Source organism: Falco peregrinus, chromosome 1, assembly GCF_023634155.1.
Source record: "Falco peregrinus isolate bFalPer1 chromosome 1, bFalPer1.pri, whole genome shotgun sequence".
In the NCBI taxonomy this organism is placed as follows: Eukaryota; Metazoa; Chordata; class Aves; order Falconiformes; family Falconidae; genus Falco; species Falco peregrinus.
In genome coordinates, this window is record NC_073721.1 from 86312198 (window position 1) to 86329440 (window position 17243).

The 17243-nt window shown below is 42.5% G+C and overlaps 2 protein-coding genes across 19 annotated transcripts in view; one reads left to right on the forward strand and one right to left on the reverse strand.

Annotated features, from left to right (window-relative positions):
* Window positions 1-150: 150 nt before the first annotated feature.
* On the reverse strand, window positions 151-2793 carry PTPMT1 (protein tyrosine phosphatase mitochondrial 1). Of its 2 annotated transcripts, none has more exons than XM_055793944.1 (4): window positions 2478-2793; window positions 2311-2391; window positions 1597-1788; window positions 151-350 (listed from the first exon to the last, which is right to left on the reverse strand). In XM_055793944.1, exons 1-4 carry the CDS (start codon window positions 2652-2654, stop codon window positions 219-221), a joined length of 582 nt encoding a protein of 193 aa, XP_055649919.1. In that variant the 5' UTR covers window positions 2655-2793; the 3' UTR covers window positions 151-218. The 2 variants fall into 2 exon arrangements, with proteins under 2 accessions (XP_055649919.1, XP_055649920.1); XM_055793945.1 differs by having other exon boundaries at window positions 151-367.
* CELF1 (CUGBP Elav-like family member 1) overlaps window positions 2793-17243 on the forward strand; it is a 69483-nt gene continuing 55032 nt past the window's right edge. For 12 of the 17 annotated variants that reach the window (XR_008745491.1, XR_008745492.1, XM_055793924.1 and 9 more), the window contains exon 1: window positions 2793-3076. The gene's annotated coding sequence lies outside the window, so the exon portion shown is untranslated. Of the gene's footprint in view, window positions 3077-14991; window positions 15079-17243 lie in introns of all 17 variants that reach the window. The other 5 variants (XM_055793931.1, XM_055793934.1, XM_055793935.1 and 2 more) reach the window with 4 other exon arrangements.

Here is a 17243-nt window from a genome sequence, read left to right on the forward strand (position 1 = left end):
TGTGGGAGAGAAGAACTACGGGGCTCCAAGAGAACTAAGATATTAGTCATAAGGAAAGAGCTTTCATGGAACAGCCCAACCTCCCCTTTACTGTGATTTATGTAAAAACTTTTTTGTTGATGGTCAAGAAATAAAACGCGTAAGCCTTCATTAGATCATTAAAACATACGTTTTTTTTAAAGCAGCCAAGACAGAGATATTGATAGTTCTTACTGGCACTATGCAGTTGTCCCAGTGATTGTGTTCCTGTGAAATGTCTCCAGGACCTGGACTTGCTTGTGCCGAATGAGGATGTGGGGACGGATCTTGGCAATAGCCTCTATTGCTTCCTGAGGGCTCCAGTGATGCAGCTGAAAAGGCAGAAACCCTGCAAGTGACAATTCCATCCCTGCACCAGTCAATGGAGCCTTCCTGAAGGCTACAGGTGACATGGGAGTTGTTAGAAAGTTTGCTGCTTCACCCCTTCTGTTGACTTTATGTTCCCCTCAGAGGGGCCTGAATGTCAATGCAAGTTCATGAAATGAGCCCCTCAGTTAAAGAGGGATGGTTGCTGCCTGGAACCTCCGTTTTCTGTCTCTTTCTTGTTTCCATCATATTGTGAATAGTTCCCTGTCCTGTTCCCACCAGTCCAGAGCAACAGTGCAACCTGCTGCTTTTATTTTTTTTTTTTAACTTTTCTAGTACTCTCATTGCTCTTCAGCAACTTAGTGGGAAAATTTTCCAGGGAACACTTAATAACACCAACAGAACAATTCATGGGTGGGATTTTGTTCTTAGTTCTGGTTTACCCAGTTGGGTCTGGAGGAGAACTCAGAAAACCAAAGTCCCTTCTCTTGATCCTGAATTATATTTACTGAAAGGCTTAGAAAGGCTTATCATTTTAGTTAACCAGGGTGAAAATCTGAACAAAAATAGATGTTTATCTGCTCAGTGAACTCGTCCTCATGAGTGACTTGTTATTCCAATCTCAATCTGTTCCTCCATAGAAAGAATTAAGAATGGCAGAATCTTCCAAAACCTGTTAAGAACTTACTATATTAATGGCCCAGAAAACTGAGCAGCTTCCTGAAGCCTGACTGATACGCCCGAACCAGCAACAGATACCAGGAGACCACATGTTTCAAAGCTTTGTTGCAACAGTTCTCTTTCCCTAAGATCAGAACATCTTTGTCAGTGCCTGTGCTAGTAACAGAGCTGGCAGAGGCAGGACGTATAGATGAATGATGGCAGCTATGCTGCGGCTTCCCACTGTCTCATTGCCAGGAAGCGTTACCTTGACAGAATCGTAAGTGCAGATGAACCAAGTGTGCAAAGATAAACTAGATCATCCAAGAAAGCTTAGACCTCAGTTCAGCGAACATTGTTTCACTTGTTCGTTTACTCTGCATTTGCCGCATTCTACAAAACAGCAATGTAAGTTTGGGGCCTATCTACCTCTCTTAACATGGACCTCCAGCCCAAACTCCGTAAAATCATGGAATATTAATGCACCTGTACGTGCTTTAGGCTTTTTAAGCAAAAGCAAACTGTAAAGTTTCGCTGTATTCGCTCAGACTGTATGAAAATAAACCCCATTTAGCACAGAATCCTTCTTACTTGAATTAAATATGCTGCCACCATGGTGGCACTGCGGGAGCGTCCTGCCTTGCAGTGCACATAGACACTGTTACCACAGGCTCGGTGTTTCAGTATGAATTCAACACCTTTGTGGAGGTTTTCCAAGGTGGGGACTCCAGTCAGATCCACAGTGCTGAGACGCAGCTGCTCCACTCCCATTGCCTTCCATTCCTGAAATGGACATAATGGATTTGATCTGTTAACTTTTGGGGTGCGTTTTTTATTTTGCAGAAAGAAAACCCAGAACCTGTTGAGACAGCTGGGAAATTCAGTGGGGTCGTAAGCAGGCTCTGAAAGTCAGCCCTTTAAATCAGATGTGTGAGAACTGTAGTGCCGGCTCTCAGGAAGGAGAGGTTAAAGGGAACTGAGAAGATGTGGTTCAGCGAAAGGGACGGAGCTGGGATCCGGTCCCAGAACAAAAGGCATTGCTGTGCTCGCACCGGGATGGACGTGGGTTTAGCCCCCCCTTCCCTCCCCGCAGCTGTGACAACTCACTTGCACCCTCACGTTTTACCTCTCTCTCGCCGAGTTTTACAAGCCGGCCTCGGCACGAAGCGGCCCTGTCCCTGCTGCCAGAGGCCCCGGTGGGTGCCAGGCTCCCGGCTGGAGGTGGCCGGGGCCTCACCTGCGCCGGGACGGGCGGAACGCCGGGAGACCCTTCCCGGGACACACGGGCAAGCGCCCCGGCCTCACCTGGGCGGAGCAGCAGAGGAAGCGGGTCTCGTACTCCTCGTTGAGGGTGACCACGGCGCGCACGTTCTCCTCCGTCACCAGCTACGGGCACAGGCACCGTCAGGCACCGTCAGGCACCGTCAGGCACCGCCGGCCCAGCCCGGCCCACCCCGCCGCGCCCGCCTTACCCTGCGGCTGCGTCCCCGCAGCGGCAGCGCCCCCAGCAGCACGGCGCCGTCGATGCGGTGGAACCAGGGCCGGCGGGACCCGGGCAGCCGCGCCCGCACCGCCGTGTACAGCAGCGTCGGGTAGAAGAGCAGCCGCGCCGCCCCGGCGCCCAGCGCCTCCGCCAGCCCCAGCCCCATCGCGGGCCGCGCCGCGCCGGGCGGCCGAGGGGCGGGGGGGGACCGCGGACGACCGCACCGAGCGTGAGGAGACGGGGGAGCCTGCGGCGGGCTCGCGCGGGAGAAGGGGGGCGGCGGGCGGGCGCTCGGCGGCCGGAGCGGGGCGGTGTCGGGCGGGGCACGGCAGGGCCGCCCGGCCGGGGAGGGCGGGCGCTCGCGCGGCGCCGGCCCCTCCACCTCGGGCCCGCCGTAGTCTCTCCCGGAAGCGCCGCCATCTTGCGGAGCCGGCCTGAGGCGGCGCAGGGAGCGGAGCGGGGCGCGGGTGTATCCCTGGGGGCAGGTGAGGGCGGCGGCCGCCAGGAGGAGCTCGGGCCGGGCCGGGCCGGGCAGGGCAGGGACGGCGCGGAGCGGAGCCTGCGGAGAGCGCGATCCGCCTCGCGCAGGTAACGGCTCTCCTCCTCCTTCTCCTTCTCCCCCCCCCTTCCTCGTTCCTTTGGGCTCCCGCCGGCGGCCACTCGCGCCGGGCCGGGGCGGCAGCCTCTGCGGCGGGCAGCTCGCTCCCGCCCGCCGCTCCCCACGGCGGCGCGGCGGGGCTGGGGCCCGCGGAGCAGCCGCCGCGCCGCCGCCCTGTGCGCGCCACCCCGGAGGCGGTGGCCGCCCCGCCGGGAGCTCCCTGCGGGGCCCGGAACCGGAGGCCGCCGGTTGTCGCGTGTGATCCGAGCGCTGACACCGCCTCGGGCGCCGCTGGGCCGCGGGGCGGCGGCGGGGGGCGCTGCAGGTGCGAGCGGAGCCCGAGGCGGCGTCGCCATTGGGGCGGGGGGGCGAGCTGCGGCGGGCCCGGGGCTGCCCTTGGGGCGGGGGAGCGGCTCCCCTGGGCTACGGCCGCCGTCGGTCTGCAGGGCTGGGCGGCTGAGGTGCAGCGCAGCGGCCCGGCTGCTTACCCCGGGAACGGGGGGTGCGGTTACCTGTCGTTGGGGGCACGGTAGGCGTCTGTCTTTTGGACTAGTGAAACGTATGCCGGTATACGAGTGTGTAGAGGTAAGTCGGGTATACGAGAAGCTGAAGCAGGGGAATTGGAGTTCAGCACAGTGTGAGGGTTTGCGGTCTCCGAGCGTGAGAAGGCGTGACGGACGCTACTGGAACGAAGTGGGAAACAAAATACAAAACCCAAGAGAGACTGAACGTAACATGAATGATAAATACATAAAGAAGCAATAGAGGTTGATAACAGAATGAGCTTTTTATAGGACTGTTCATGAGTAGTGAGTTTAGAGGCACCATTATAATACAAGTGTGGAACCTTCACTCCTTTGAATTCCTGAGGAACTGTGGCCCAGACACTTTCACCTCTAAGGCACAGGCATTCTCTTCTGCCAGAAGTTGTCAGGGAGCATTTTTCAAACGTTGCCTTTTTCTTGTATGTACTGCTTGAGGTATGATCATTGAGTGCATTTCACTGGGAGCTCGCTTGATTTAGACAATGTTTGATTGATTGAGAAAATCTTGAAGTACACTTTGCCTCTGGTCTACAAGCAACTGGACTTAAAGTATCTTGAATTTATTTTTTTATTATTTTTTGTGTCTGTCTGTCTTTTCAGTCTTACTCCTTATACTAGTGATCACAGTAATTGGTAAATTATCTCCTGGTGACTTTTGCTGTCTTCTTTACTGCTTTTCTGTAGATTAGTTCATCAGATAGTTTTTACTGCGCTGATTTGGCATTGTATATCTGTAATAAACCCATCATATTTTTTTTTCTTCCCCTCAGCTATGTTCTTGGGAGCTCTGCATAATGTGAAATACTGTACTTCCTAGAGTTGTATCCCGTGTCTTTAAGAGGCAGCTTTGTTGAAAATACTACTGCTGTGCTAGATGTTTAAAAATACTTCTTATGTCTTTACGCTGGGATAGGAAAGTTAAGGTGGGTGCAGCTTGCTTCCTGCAACTTAATATCTTCAGTTGCATTCCTGCTGATGAAGAATCCCCAGGGCAGGAGTACAATTCTCGTATCTGCTTAGGGACATGGATGCAGATACATATATCACTAAAATCCCTAAATGGGGATTTTAAAATATGATGGTGTAAAGGATTATTTTGGGTTTTTTAAGGTGCTTACTGTTCTCTTTCAGCCTGTGCTCACTTTCAAGATCATTGCTGGTACTTATTCTGGGGAAGTGTATGCTGTTCTGTGGAGTGTTTTCACTGGTTTTGAATGATCACTCTTCAATGACTGTGGTTTTCCTTTCACTGTCAGTTTCTAATGTTACATCAGAGAGAAATCAGTCCCAGATCCCACCTCCATGGTTACATGCTTGCCCTTATACATAAGATGCATCTGCTTCTTTTTTGTAAACGAAACAAAATTATAGATGCAGGCTTAGGAAATTATGTTTACATGCAAAAAAAAAAGCAGGAGCACAGCATCTCTAGAAAAGTAGACGATTGAAAAGTGACTCATAAAATCATGAATGCTAAAATACAAAGATTTATGCGTTGGGTAGTTTTGTTTTGAAAGTATATGGCTTACAATAATGGGAAGAACTTACCACTCTTTCACAATGGGAGATACAGCAAAGAACTCCACAGTAGTACTGTGTACTTATTACTGTATCCACCTTTTTGCTGGTCCTTCAACACTAGGCGCACTTGTAAGATTATCGTTACATGGTGTGGGAAGGGTGTCCATAACTTGTTATTTCTTCTGCTAAGAGTAGGGATTCTGAAGACATGCTGCCTGACGCTACTGTTCTAAAGGGAAAAGCAAGAAAGGTGGCCATATAATAGATATGCAATAGTTGTATATTTCGTCAATAATAAATCCATAATTTGCAAGGTCCCTTGGAAGCAGCCTTTACATCAGTTGAAGAATCATTAGATGAAACAAATTATGGAGCTTTGACACTAGAGAAATACTTATCATATTGTGTAACTATTCTTTTGAAATTACTGCAAACACAATATTATGCTGAATTAGCTGAATTTCATAAAAGATAATGTGGTTCTTCAAATATTTAGACTTGTATTGAGTTAAGTAAAATACTACCTATAATCCAATCTCTGAATTTAGTAAGAAACTTTGTTATGAGGAGGTTGTTCCTTAACTATTTCTTGTATCTTTTTCTGGAATGTGGTTATTGAAACTTAGTAACTGATAATCTTAATTTCATCTGTTTGCTGCTTTGGTCTTCTGCCACAAACCTTTTCAGAGGGCCTGCTCTACTCTATTTTTATTTTTTTTTTTTTAGGCTAGGTGGGAAGTGTTACAAATTCTCGTTTTTGAGATTTCTTGCTTAGTTCTAACTCTGGTGTCTTAGAACCCACTGTTCTGGCTGTTGAAATAGAGACTGTTGTTTAGCAGTACATCCATGAGGCAGTCCTCATCCCAGTCATTTCCAAGTCATAATGTGAGTTTTGCTACTGAAACAGCAGCGAGAGTCCAACAGACTCGGGTTTATATTTCTGCATTCTTATTTATCAGTCTTGCCATGGGTGTCTCATGTTTTCTTTCAATCTGGGCATGTTCAGTATTGCTTCTTGTCCTTTAGTTTACCATTCCCAAGTCTATGGCAGAGTTACTCACTGTGTTGGTAACTGCCTTCAGGCAAGAAAATATCATTTTTATCCATTGATCGTTGGTTTGCAGAGGAAAAAGCAGTATAAATCAAAGGACAGTAAAATACTTCAGGGTTTATTAGAATGGGAGTTGTAAAATAAGAAAAGTTATCTAGGCCCTCTAATGGGTATTTCTCTCAAAGTACTGCAGCACAGTATCTTGAGTTGTGATCCTGTTACAGGATTTCTTGAGGCAAGAGATTATCTTGATTGGAAGAAAATAACCAGTAGTTTTATTGCCTTTCCTCCTGTCATTGGAGATGCTTGTGTTCTATGAAAAAATGCAAGATAGCACCTTTTCTGCTGTTGCTGTCTGTATTTTAGAATATCTTGCCAAAACTCTGTGTTTGGGACACAACAGTGAAAAGTGTGAGCTTTAGCATTCACGTTTTTAAAAAGATTTCTCAAATGTCAGCTGGACATTGTCTTGTTTGCACCTGAGAGAGATACAAGCACGTAAAGCTAAAATACACATTAGGTCAAAGCAGGAAGTTTGGATAGAGCAAGGAGGAAAATGTAAACTGCTTTAAAGCTGCAGTGCATATTAGTCTGGAAATGCTTTGCTGTAGGGATGAATAGCTTACGAGTCTGAACTGCGATAGACAGAGCAGGCTTATTTGTTTGACAGCAATGTAGTATGGCACAGTCATCGTCCAAGGTAAAGGACGTCATCTTTCTGACATCTTGAGTGACATAAAACTTTCAGCCATCTTAGCTCTGCATTTTAAAAGAAAAGGCATTGTTGCTAACTGAATTCAGGATGAACAGTGAGCAGCTAGATAGCTGAACAGAAGTCTTCAGTAGTTTTCAACTCTTAGCAAAGAATTTCAGTTTAGGTGATACAGTTTGCGGCACAGGTATGTGTGTGAAAGCTTTATGCCAGAAGTGGAATCCTCGTCCACAAGCTGTCATCTTTGTCCCATGTATGCATATTATCCTTCTGTCTTCAGTATCCTCAGCATATCATGGTCTGGTTTTTTGTTTTGTTTTTAGAAAAGATAAGCTGGTTTACTGGCTGCTCTGTTAGAAACAGCGTACTAGTGGCAAACTGACAAACTGCGAGTTTTGGTAATGAGTCTGTACTGATTTAGAGTGGATTTGTAACTGATTTAATGGCTTGGCTTGCTGTATTAAAAGTTCTTAAGTTAAAGGTAGTTCTGAGTTAAAGGTAGACTTAAGATTGTATAAACTGGTCTTAAAATCATACTTGTCTGGGATTTTCACATTGGTTTAACTAAATTATTTGTAAATATAACTTGGAATAACTGGCTTAGATACTGCTGAAATGAGCAGGCCCTTTGGGTTTTTTGTCCTTTTCAGCAGCACACCTCAAGGAGATCTTGAATGAGCGTGTGGATAAGAGAATGTTTGCTGAGTATCCAGTGTCATGCTGGTATGATATTTGGCAGGCTTTCCTTTGCAGACAGTTTTGAGGGGTTTTTATGGTTGCATGCTGTGTGTTCTCTCAGAACTGAATTCTCTCCTGATTCTTGTAAGAACTCCTTTGACAAGAGTTCTGTCATGTCTTACATTGTTTTCACTTGAAATTAATTTGAGTTTTTCAGGGCCTTGGCTTTTTCTTTCACCTTCATCAAAATTATTCTTTCTGGTAGCTTTCAATTCTATCTGCAGGCTATTTTGTACTGCACTTTTCACAAAAATAATGTAATTTTTACCAGCTAGATTTCAGTATTTCACATGTCAAAGTAAAACTACTGTTCTCCAAACATCACTTCGAATTCAGGTTTTCATTGAATCCATGAATATGCTGTGCTATTTTTTCTTCAAACTATGCAGTTCAAAAGATATTCTAACATACGCACACTATCCACAAACCCTTCAGAATCTGTAGGAAAGGGAGCATTCACGTCTATTTTTTTTTTTTTTCCAAAGCAGAGGAGGTGGTTATTTATGAAGTCTGTAGGTCATCTGAAGTATTTAGCAGACAATGTCTAAGACTACATATAAAAACAGTAGCATCTTTCTTCATCTACTATATGTAGAGATTTGCAGGATAGACACCAGGCATCTTAATATCTCATCAAAATCTTACAAGATAGAGTTTTGATAAATGATTCTTCAGAAGACAATGAGATACTGGTCTTTCAGGAAAAGAGAATATATTTTCAATTTCACATCTAGCCCTTGCATTATGTCTAGGCAGAGCACAGTGTAAAAGTAATTCTTCTCTCATTTATACGCTTAGATTCCTAAGCAGAGCACCATCTCAAAATCTTTTTGCCAACTCACCTGTGCCTCCTTCCAAAAATTCCTGTCTTCCCCATCATTGTATTGTGACTGTACAATGTCTAGCACAATTTGAGCAAAATGGTAAAGATTTCTTGAACAGTCAAGCAACATTAGAAGTGATACTACCATTGAAAAAGATAAATATGGAAACTCTTTAGGGGAAAAAGGGTTGTATATTTACTTCTATAAAGAAGTTTTGACTGCTCAGAAATCTGTGATCATATATGACAGGAAAAGGTAAGTGTGAATATTCTGATAATTATGGAGTAATATTACATTTTGAATTGTGTGTTCAGTGCCAGAATTTGATCACTATCACAGACTGGCTGTAGGTGGTACTGTCTTATTTCACAGTGTGGAAGCTGCTGTGACAGTGACTCTCTAATGCAGAATTTGCTTTACAATTTTGGGGGGTTTAAAGTATTTTTCAAGTATTTAGTTCAAGAGTATTTAGTTGAAGACTAAGATTAATAGGCATTTCATGGCTTTCAGGGGAGCAGGACTAGGACACATATTCTTGATCCTTTCTTGTAAGGAAAATAATTCAGGATATGCGTAGCCATACAGCTAATTCTCAGTATGCTGGTGTCTTCCTCAATTTGCAGGGAGCCTAAACCAGTATCTCAGTCATGAGAAATTTGAAAAATAGGGAAATTGTTTTAAATGCCAGCACTTTTGTATCTACTTACAAGCCACGTTAACAGAGCTACCTGACTAGTGCACTTCTCAGAGTTCTGAATTGGTCACTACATTCCTGATATAGTTGAAAGCTGCAATTTCCGCATATTTGTATGAGTGAACTTTTTTGGTAACTTCTGCAAGATAGTTTTGTATCACCACATAAATGTGGGATACACGAAGTATAAGAAACAGGCAGCAACATAGGGTAATAAATCTCTTTTAAGGAAAATTATGCTTTTGTATATAAATGAAACTGTTACTGAGTTTGTAGGCTGTCATTCCTGTGTACTAAAAAAATCAGGGGCTGTGCCACTTTTTTTCTTAGTCTTCTTCTTTGAATGCCTAGGAATTTGGGTTTTCAGTTATATTGATTTTGCTCTCTTTCTGTGCCAGAACATGAAAGGAGGGGGGGAGAAGGAAGTGATGGGGATGCTGCATAAAAGTGATTTTCTTCTGTTTTTGTGAAGAATATATAGAAAAAGATTTAGTTTGTGTTTAAACACTGGCAAAAAAGGACTACTGGGAAAGCAGACATGATAGCGCAGGTCACCATAGTAGTTTGTGTCAACCAGTGGGAGGTCATGCTTACTGGTTTAGGGAAAATACTTTAAAAGGGAGAAGGGCTTAAAAAGATTGCTATAATTCAATTTTGGGTCAGGGAAGAAGGTCAAACCAAGAGCTTGGTATGCAGATATGTGTGTCCAAAAGCAACAAGGAAGACTTGGCCAGTTCAGTAGTTCTTGAAATGCTGGTGGATGTGGGGATTCCCTGGAAGGGAGATTTTTGTCTTTCTGAGTTGCTGCCCAGATTCTGTTGGATCTTCTTCATAGAATTCTTCATAGATTCTTCATAGAATCTTCATAGATTCTTCATAGAATAACAATTCTATGTTATTAAGGTGGGCTCAAGCAAAATGGGCTTGGAACTAATTTCAAGGTAGTAACTCCTTTAAGTTTGTATGCTTTTAATTCTTTTCTTCCCCTGCACCTTGTGACAGTGAATGAGGGTGTGCATATGCAAAGGAACTTGTCTTAGCAATGGTCTCTTTCAGAGACCATGTATGGGTAAAGCAGTTCAGCTGGTTCAGCTCCCTGCTCCTCCCTCTCAGAGAGCTGAGCAGAATCCGTTCTGCTGAAACGGTTGTTCTACTTTCTGCTTTCTATATTTGTACAACAGCAGCACGCTAGCAAACTAGGCAGTGTGGCTGGTCTTGTGTGCATTCGGCATTTGCTGAGCAGAATTGAGAGCCAGGGCTTACAGTCTCTGTTGTTAGCGTTCGTCTGTCTGTCTGCGTCTCTGGGGAGGACTGGCATTCCAAGTGAAAGGTGATCTGTTTGTGGACGTTTTCTTTTTTTGTAAAATGCAGTTCATCCAAGTTGGAAGTCTAGGGACCGGGAGTGGAGGAGGGAAAGCAGATGTCTTGAAGGGAGAGTGTGTAGTGGGTGGCAGCGGCATCAGAAAGATACAGTTTTAAGCTCCAAAAGAGCTGCAGTCTTCTGGGATGAGTATTTTAATGTCCCTGCCTGCTTTGGGGAGTGAGTAGCCAGGGCCTATATCTTTCCATAAAAGGCCTGGTGTCACGGTCTGCCATGAAGATTAATGAAAGCTAGATCCTGTCCTGTAAGAACTGAGTGCTGTCTTTGCTTGTTGTGGGTAAGGGGGATTAATGAGAAGCCAGACCCTGGCCAGCTTAGTTTGGAATAAGAAGTTGGTGCTAAGGCGATGGCATTGTAGAAGATACCTTGTTAGGAAGAGCTGGAAACTTGTAACTAGGACTTCCCTGGCTGTGCTTTTGCATAATCTTTGTATTAAGGCTGTACACACATTGGGATGACTATTCTTAATAGCTTTTTGTAAGCAGTAGATCTTGTGAGCAAATAGTGCAGGAAGTATGTCGGCTGCTGACACTGTAGTAAGCTGTCGATACAATGATTCTTCTGAGTAGCAGAAGGGTGCTCAAAACAGTGGTAGCAACTGGATCCACCATTAACATTGGCAACAGATCTTTTGAGAGGGAGAGGGAAATGGGTTATAGGCTACTTCTGATTTTAGGGGATGCTGTCCAGTTACAAATTCTGCTGCCTTTTGAATATCTATGCCAATAGGCATCGGGCCTTTTGTTTCCTGAATTTGAGTGAGGAAAACATTTTTCCACTTGTGAAACAGAAGGCAGTGTCTTATTAAAATCATTGTTGAGGACCGTGGTCCATAAACTCAGTCTGAATTATTTTCTTTCCTACCACTGCAGTCTTTTCAGTGTATTTCCTCCTGAGAAAGCTGTGTGTATCTCAGATTCAGAAGAAGCAAATTTTGGAGGCAAATTTGTGAATCTCAGATGCCCCGGCAATGTCTGAATCACACTGTGTCTGCAGGTAGGGAACTGTGGTGACAGAGGGTCATCTCATTCTTGAACTGCTTGAACTCAAGAAACTTTCTTGTGTGGCTGTTTTCTGATCATGCTTGGTTTAGCAGGGACACATTGCAGTAGTTGTTCCATCTGCATCTGGAAAACCTATGGAATTCTTTGTGAATATGGAGCTTCTAGGATGTTTTTGTTGTCTTAAGTGCCCTGGTATGTTTCCCAATTTTTGCATCCTCTTAAAGCCCTCTGCTTTTCTTCCTGCTTTCCCACTTCCTGTCTCCACAGTTGACATCCTTCTATGTAAACCAACCAGAGCAAAGTAGCAAAAAAATAATCTAAACTGTTTCAGAATTTACAATACCAATTGACAGTGAATCTTGGTACTGTTTGATGCCTGTGATCAGGGTTGTAAAATTCCTCTAAAGTGTTTTCTGGTACCATACTTAATTTTTGCTTGTAGTCTTGTAGGAATATGATTAGGAAGTTTCAGAGGCTTCTTGGAGGTACACTATTGCATGTTTAAAAAATACTGTTTGTCGGTTCTCTGAAAGATGTGATGATAAATGGGTAGAACACTGAAGAAGTATGTGTTCAAGTGCATTGAGCAGATGAAAGATAGTACCATTCTACAGCCTGGCGTTAGGGGATTTAAATATTCCATTTTGTAAGAATGTGAGACAGCGTAAGAGTGTAAGAAAGTGACAGTGTTCAGAGCTAAGCTGAGCTGTCAGTTTTGTTTCTTGGAAGGCAGATACTTTGAGCTACGTGTATAGTAAATTTGTCTTGCACCTATTGCCCACTAGTGCAGAATGGGTAACAGTGCTCTGCCTATTTCCAGGAGTTCAAGTGATTCATGTAGCAAAATACAATGCTTTAGATGTATAAGGACAGGAAATCATATTTGCCATGTATACTTTGAGTATCCATTCTGGATTGACTACATTATTATCCTGCTTGCAGAAAAGTTTTATCAAGGTTGGAGATAAGTGAGAAGTTTAGCTTTTGTCTGACATCCTTTGGAAGCCCTGAAATTCCACAGGAAGGGGTAATGTTTTATTTTCTTCTTACTTTATTGCTTTTATGATTTACAAAAATAATTTCCTTTTTTTATGTCATAAATATACAGTTGAATAATAACGTTAGGTTAAGGGTGGACATGTGAGAAGAATTTAGAATTAAGTCCAGTGTTCGTTTGAAGTTAGTTAAACTTGTAACAGCTGTTGAAAAGAATTACTGGTATTGAACTTCAGGAAGAATAAGTGAAAAGTGAAAGTTAAAAAAGATTTGCTTGTGATTTTAAAAAGCTGAATCATATACTTTAATCAAGGATAGGGAGTGATATGTCTTTCAAAGTTGGAGGCAGTCTGCTGGCAAAGAATTGGGACAGTAAAGGTGATTATATGGAAGAACATGTATATGCTTACAAGTATAGAGTTTCCTTAATGGAAGTATTGGAAGCCTTATTTATTGTTTGAAGTTTTTAAAAAGGATTAATCAGTAGAGAACGATTTGAAATTTGGCACCTAAATCTGATGATGTAGTTCCATGAGTAATTTGAATGAGCATATGCCAGTTTTACTCTGAAAGAGGCTTGTTCCATCTTTCATGTGTTTCCCTTTTCCTTTGTGCTGCCAAGAGCATCTGTGTGGTTGTGCAGTGAATTCAATCAGAGAGCATGTCTGTGTTAGAACTATTATTTTCCTGTTATTGGTAGGCTAGATCACACCTGGATCATTTCCTTTCTCAGGCTTGTTATGCAGAGGTGCGGATGGATAGCTGATGAGGGCAGAGTTCTCTGTTCTTTTGGCAAGAGCATCAGCTTAAACTGGATCTACAGTAGGAATATCTTGATCTATTCCTTTGTATTTCCACCCCATTTCTATGTAATCTTTATGGAGAGCTTATGTCCAGTCTTCTGGAGTAATACAAACAACAAGAAAAAAAGAATTGTTTGCATGTGTTACCCTGTATGGCACATACCACTTTGGTTTAGACAGGGAGGTACTAAATGTTGTCACAACATATTTCTTTATGAATGTGGTATTTGATACATTCTGTGTTTGATGCTGCTGTATAGAGAAGCCTGCTGTTCATTTGGGACGAAACTGGTGAACTTCCCTGAGGTGAGGACAGAGAAAAGATAATGTGCCACGTAGACGGTTACATTTGAGGTTCTGATTTAGGAAGTATAAAGTGCTTTCAGAATCCAGATACTGAGGTATAGAAACCCTGAGAATCCAGTAAGATATGTAAGAGGATTTTATGTCTATTTTGAGTCCTCATGCAGCCAAGACTGTATTTATAGCACTTGTTTTGGTCATAAAGTTTCTGGAGTGTCCTCCTGCTAGCAGTGGAAACCAGCTGATGTCATACTGTGCCTTCCAGGAAAAGTGAACGGAAAGAATTGATGGAGAAGTGTCTAAGTGAAGAACGTGTGAAAATACATGCATAAAACTACAAGCAAGTACTGAATCTCTCTAGTTCTTGGCAGAGTGCATTGATGCTCTTGATCCTTTCCACCCCCTTCTCCCCCGACCCAGGCAAAGGATCCAGCCTTATACAGCAGGGAGAGCAAGCAAAGCTGTCGGCTGGCACAAGAGTTAGTGAGCATTAATCGCCACAGGCGAGCATCCTGGAGGGGCTGATTGAGTCATAAAATGGGCCGTGAAGGTAGTTTGTGAAATAAAAGGCTGCTATCAGTAAGAGAGACATTCTGTTAGTTGATTTTAGATGTTCATAATGGAGAATGAAAGTTAGGCATCTTCAGACAGAAAAGTTCATCTTAAGTGTGGTGTTACATTTGTGAATGGTATTCAGACAAAAATAATGCTTCAAGGTGCTGCATATGTTTATGCATTGATATGTTTTCAGCAGGTATTAGGTTGTAAATTAATGCAGATTTTTTTTCTCATTTTTCTATATTATTTACAGTGGTTTGTATGCTTCAAATACTATATAAAGACATTGAAGAGGGGGGTAAATATTATAAAAAAAGAAACTGAAGTATGTATAAGTGATGCTGCAAATGATGACAAATGAGAAACCTTCAGAGAGTTTGAGTAGAAGCTTAGGAAGGACTGCTTTGCAGTAAAATAGTTAGATTTTATTTCATTTGGGTTTTTGAACGAAAGTCAGGACATTCCTAAGTTGATGTTCCCATAGCAATGCCAATGTTTGCCTCTGATGAAGAAAAAGAAATAGTACAAAATATTTTTTGTAAAGCTTCAGCTTTACACACCCAATATTAAATCTCTTAAGTGTTAAAATTTGCTGTTGAAAGTTATTTGAACCAATATTCATTCCTTAAAATAGAGCATTGATCCCAGTTCTTTGCCGATGTAAAAAAGTGTAATTTGAGACTTGTATCCATTTACTTCTGCAAAGGATTTGACCATGTGCCTATTACAAAAGGAATAAAAATAATTGAGAATATTTTTACTCTTTGGTTTGCAGGCGTGGCAATGGCAGATTCTGCACGGTAGAGTTCATGGCAAATATTTGTCTAATATAAGCCAAGCAAGAGACACATACAAGCTTAAGGTAAATCAGTCTTTCTTAGTTGTGCTTCTTTGAAATAAAATATAAATGTTTAAACTTTAAAAATTTTGCAGATACAAATTCGGAGTAGACTTGAAATTCTGTATCCAGTTTGATTCTGATCTTTCAAAATTGGGATACCTCAAGATTATTTTCCCTCTGAAGCTGACAGTAGGTGCTGGAAATGGTCATATGTACTGTGTCCTCCTCCAGTATTTTAGGTGTAATAGTACAGAATAGCGATAGTGTTTTGAGGATGTTTGTGGGGAGACATACAAAACTTCTTTATTGTCTGTTTGTATTTGAATCTATTTCTTTTGATTGCACAAAGGAAAAGAAGTGTGTAAGTACCTTGATATTGTAGAGTCATAAAGCGATTTGGGTTGGAAGGGACTTTAAAGATCATCAGTTCCAACATTATAAAAAGACATTTTTAACAGAGCTATGTGAACTGTGTCTGTCTAAACACTGCACAGGGATGATTATCCCATTGAGATTTTTTTATCTTGCCTTTAGTGATAAGTGAGTAAAAGTGTTAGTATTTGAATCTTGTGGCTGAGATAGATGAGGTTGTCAAAGTTCAGCTAGGGTTGCTTCTAGAAGTAATCCTTGTGGTTAAACTGAGGATATTGTTTCTGTTCACTGCACCTCAATCTTTTACTCTAAAGAAGTCATAAAACTTTGTGCTGCATTTGATAGGTCTTCCTGTGGTGTGTACAGTGTCTGTAAAGCAAAACAAGAATGTGTGTTTTCTGAATATTTTGGATCCTCATTCAACAAGTAAATAAAATGTTGCATTAGTGTGTACCTTCTGTATTTGCAACTCTTGAGACATTATGAGAGTCTCTTGATGCCATAATGTGGAAGGATATAGCAAGCTTAAATCTTTTGTTGGTGAGATTCTTTGGTTTTTACTAACAGACAAATGTTTTGTGGAAAGATTTTTTTATGAAGTTGTTTACTAGGTTTTCAGCTGGGATGCAGCTGTAACAATGTGATGATACTCTGACTCCTATTGAATACATTCTGTTGCTAGTTCTCAAAATACCTTTTCACAAAGAAAAACAAGATGATAATACTGTACAAACAAACTCCTAGGACCATAAAGTGACTTGTCCAGTGCTGTTCAGTCCCATAGTTAGTAATAGAACTCACGTCTTCTAAGCCCCAGTCTTGTATTTTCAACCATAGACCGTAGGATTATTTTGTTTTGCGTTCTGAAAGTGTGTCTCTTTACACCTTCATTATGGGTTACAAGACTAATGATCGATTTTGGGAATGTTTAAGTTCTAATAGCTGAGCATGGAACAGACATTGCAGATATAGTCTGCATCCCTGATGTTAAGTGTTTTATGATGTTCTCATTACAGTAATGTGAAGTATGGCATTTAAGATGTTTTCCTTTCTCTTTTTTTTTTTCTTTTTTCCCTTAATATGAGGTAGTCCCCAAATGTGCACCTCTTCTATTCTTCCTATTGTATCTTAAATTGAGCAAACTTACATTCTGATAGTCAAACATACTGTCCCAAGTAATTCAACTGGTCTGCTTACTAACTGTGGAGATTGTCTGCTAACCTGTACACGCATTAGTACTTGTGCTGGCAACACTGAGGACAACAGTCCTTGAGAGCTCTGCCAAAGTGAGCAGGCACAGTGACTGGGAGCTGTTGCCTTACGTTGAGCAAGTAGCTTCTGGTGCTGAGAGGTTTGGGTAGTGTGAAGTTTGCAGTAGAAGTACATTTCTCAGATAAGAAGGCATGGCTGCTTCCTTGATAAGGTTTTGGCACTGTAGGAGTTTGTTGTCACTCTCTGTGTTGTCTTGCTGTCTCATGAGTAATGTTTACTAGAAGGTGACATGCTTTCTGTGGATTGTGGCCTAAGCTGTACAGTAGTTGAAGCTTCATCTGATTTTTATAGGCCTCTCTATTTGTAAGTAAACTTATCTAGTGCACTAGCTCCTTCACTCTCTGATGCATCATTACCTCCCCTCTGCATTTCCTCCGGAGAAATAGTTATTTTTATATTTCCAAGTTTTTGTTATTGGCCATACTGGCACTTAAAAGTATGTACATCTGCAGAGAGTCCAGACTGAACATTGATTTATATAGGAGATTGCTGACGCCAGGATGTATCTGAGGTTGAGCTATGTGGTCTGTTTTATCTGTTAG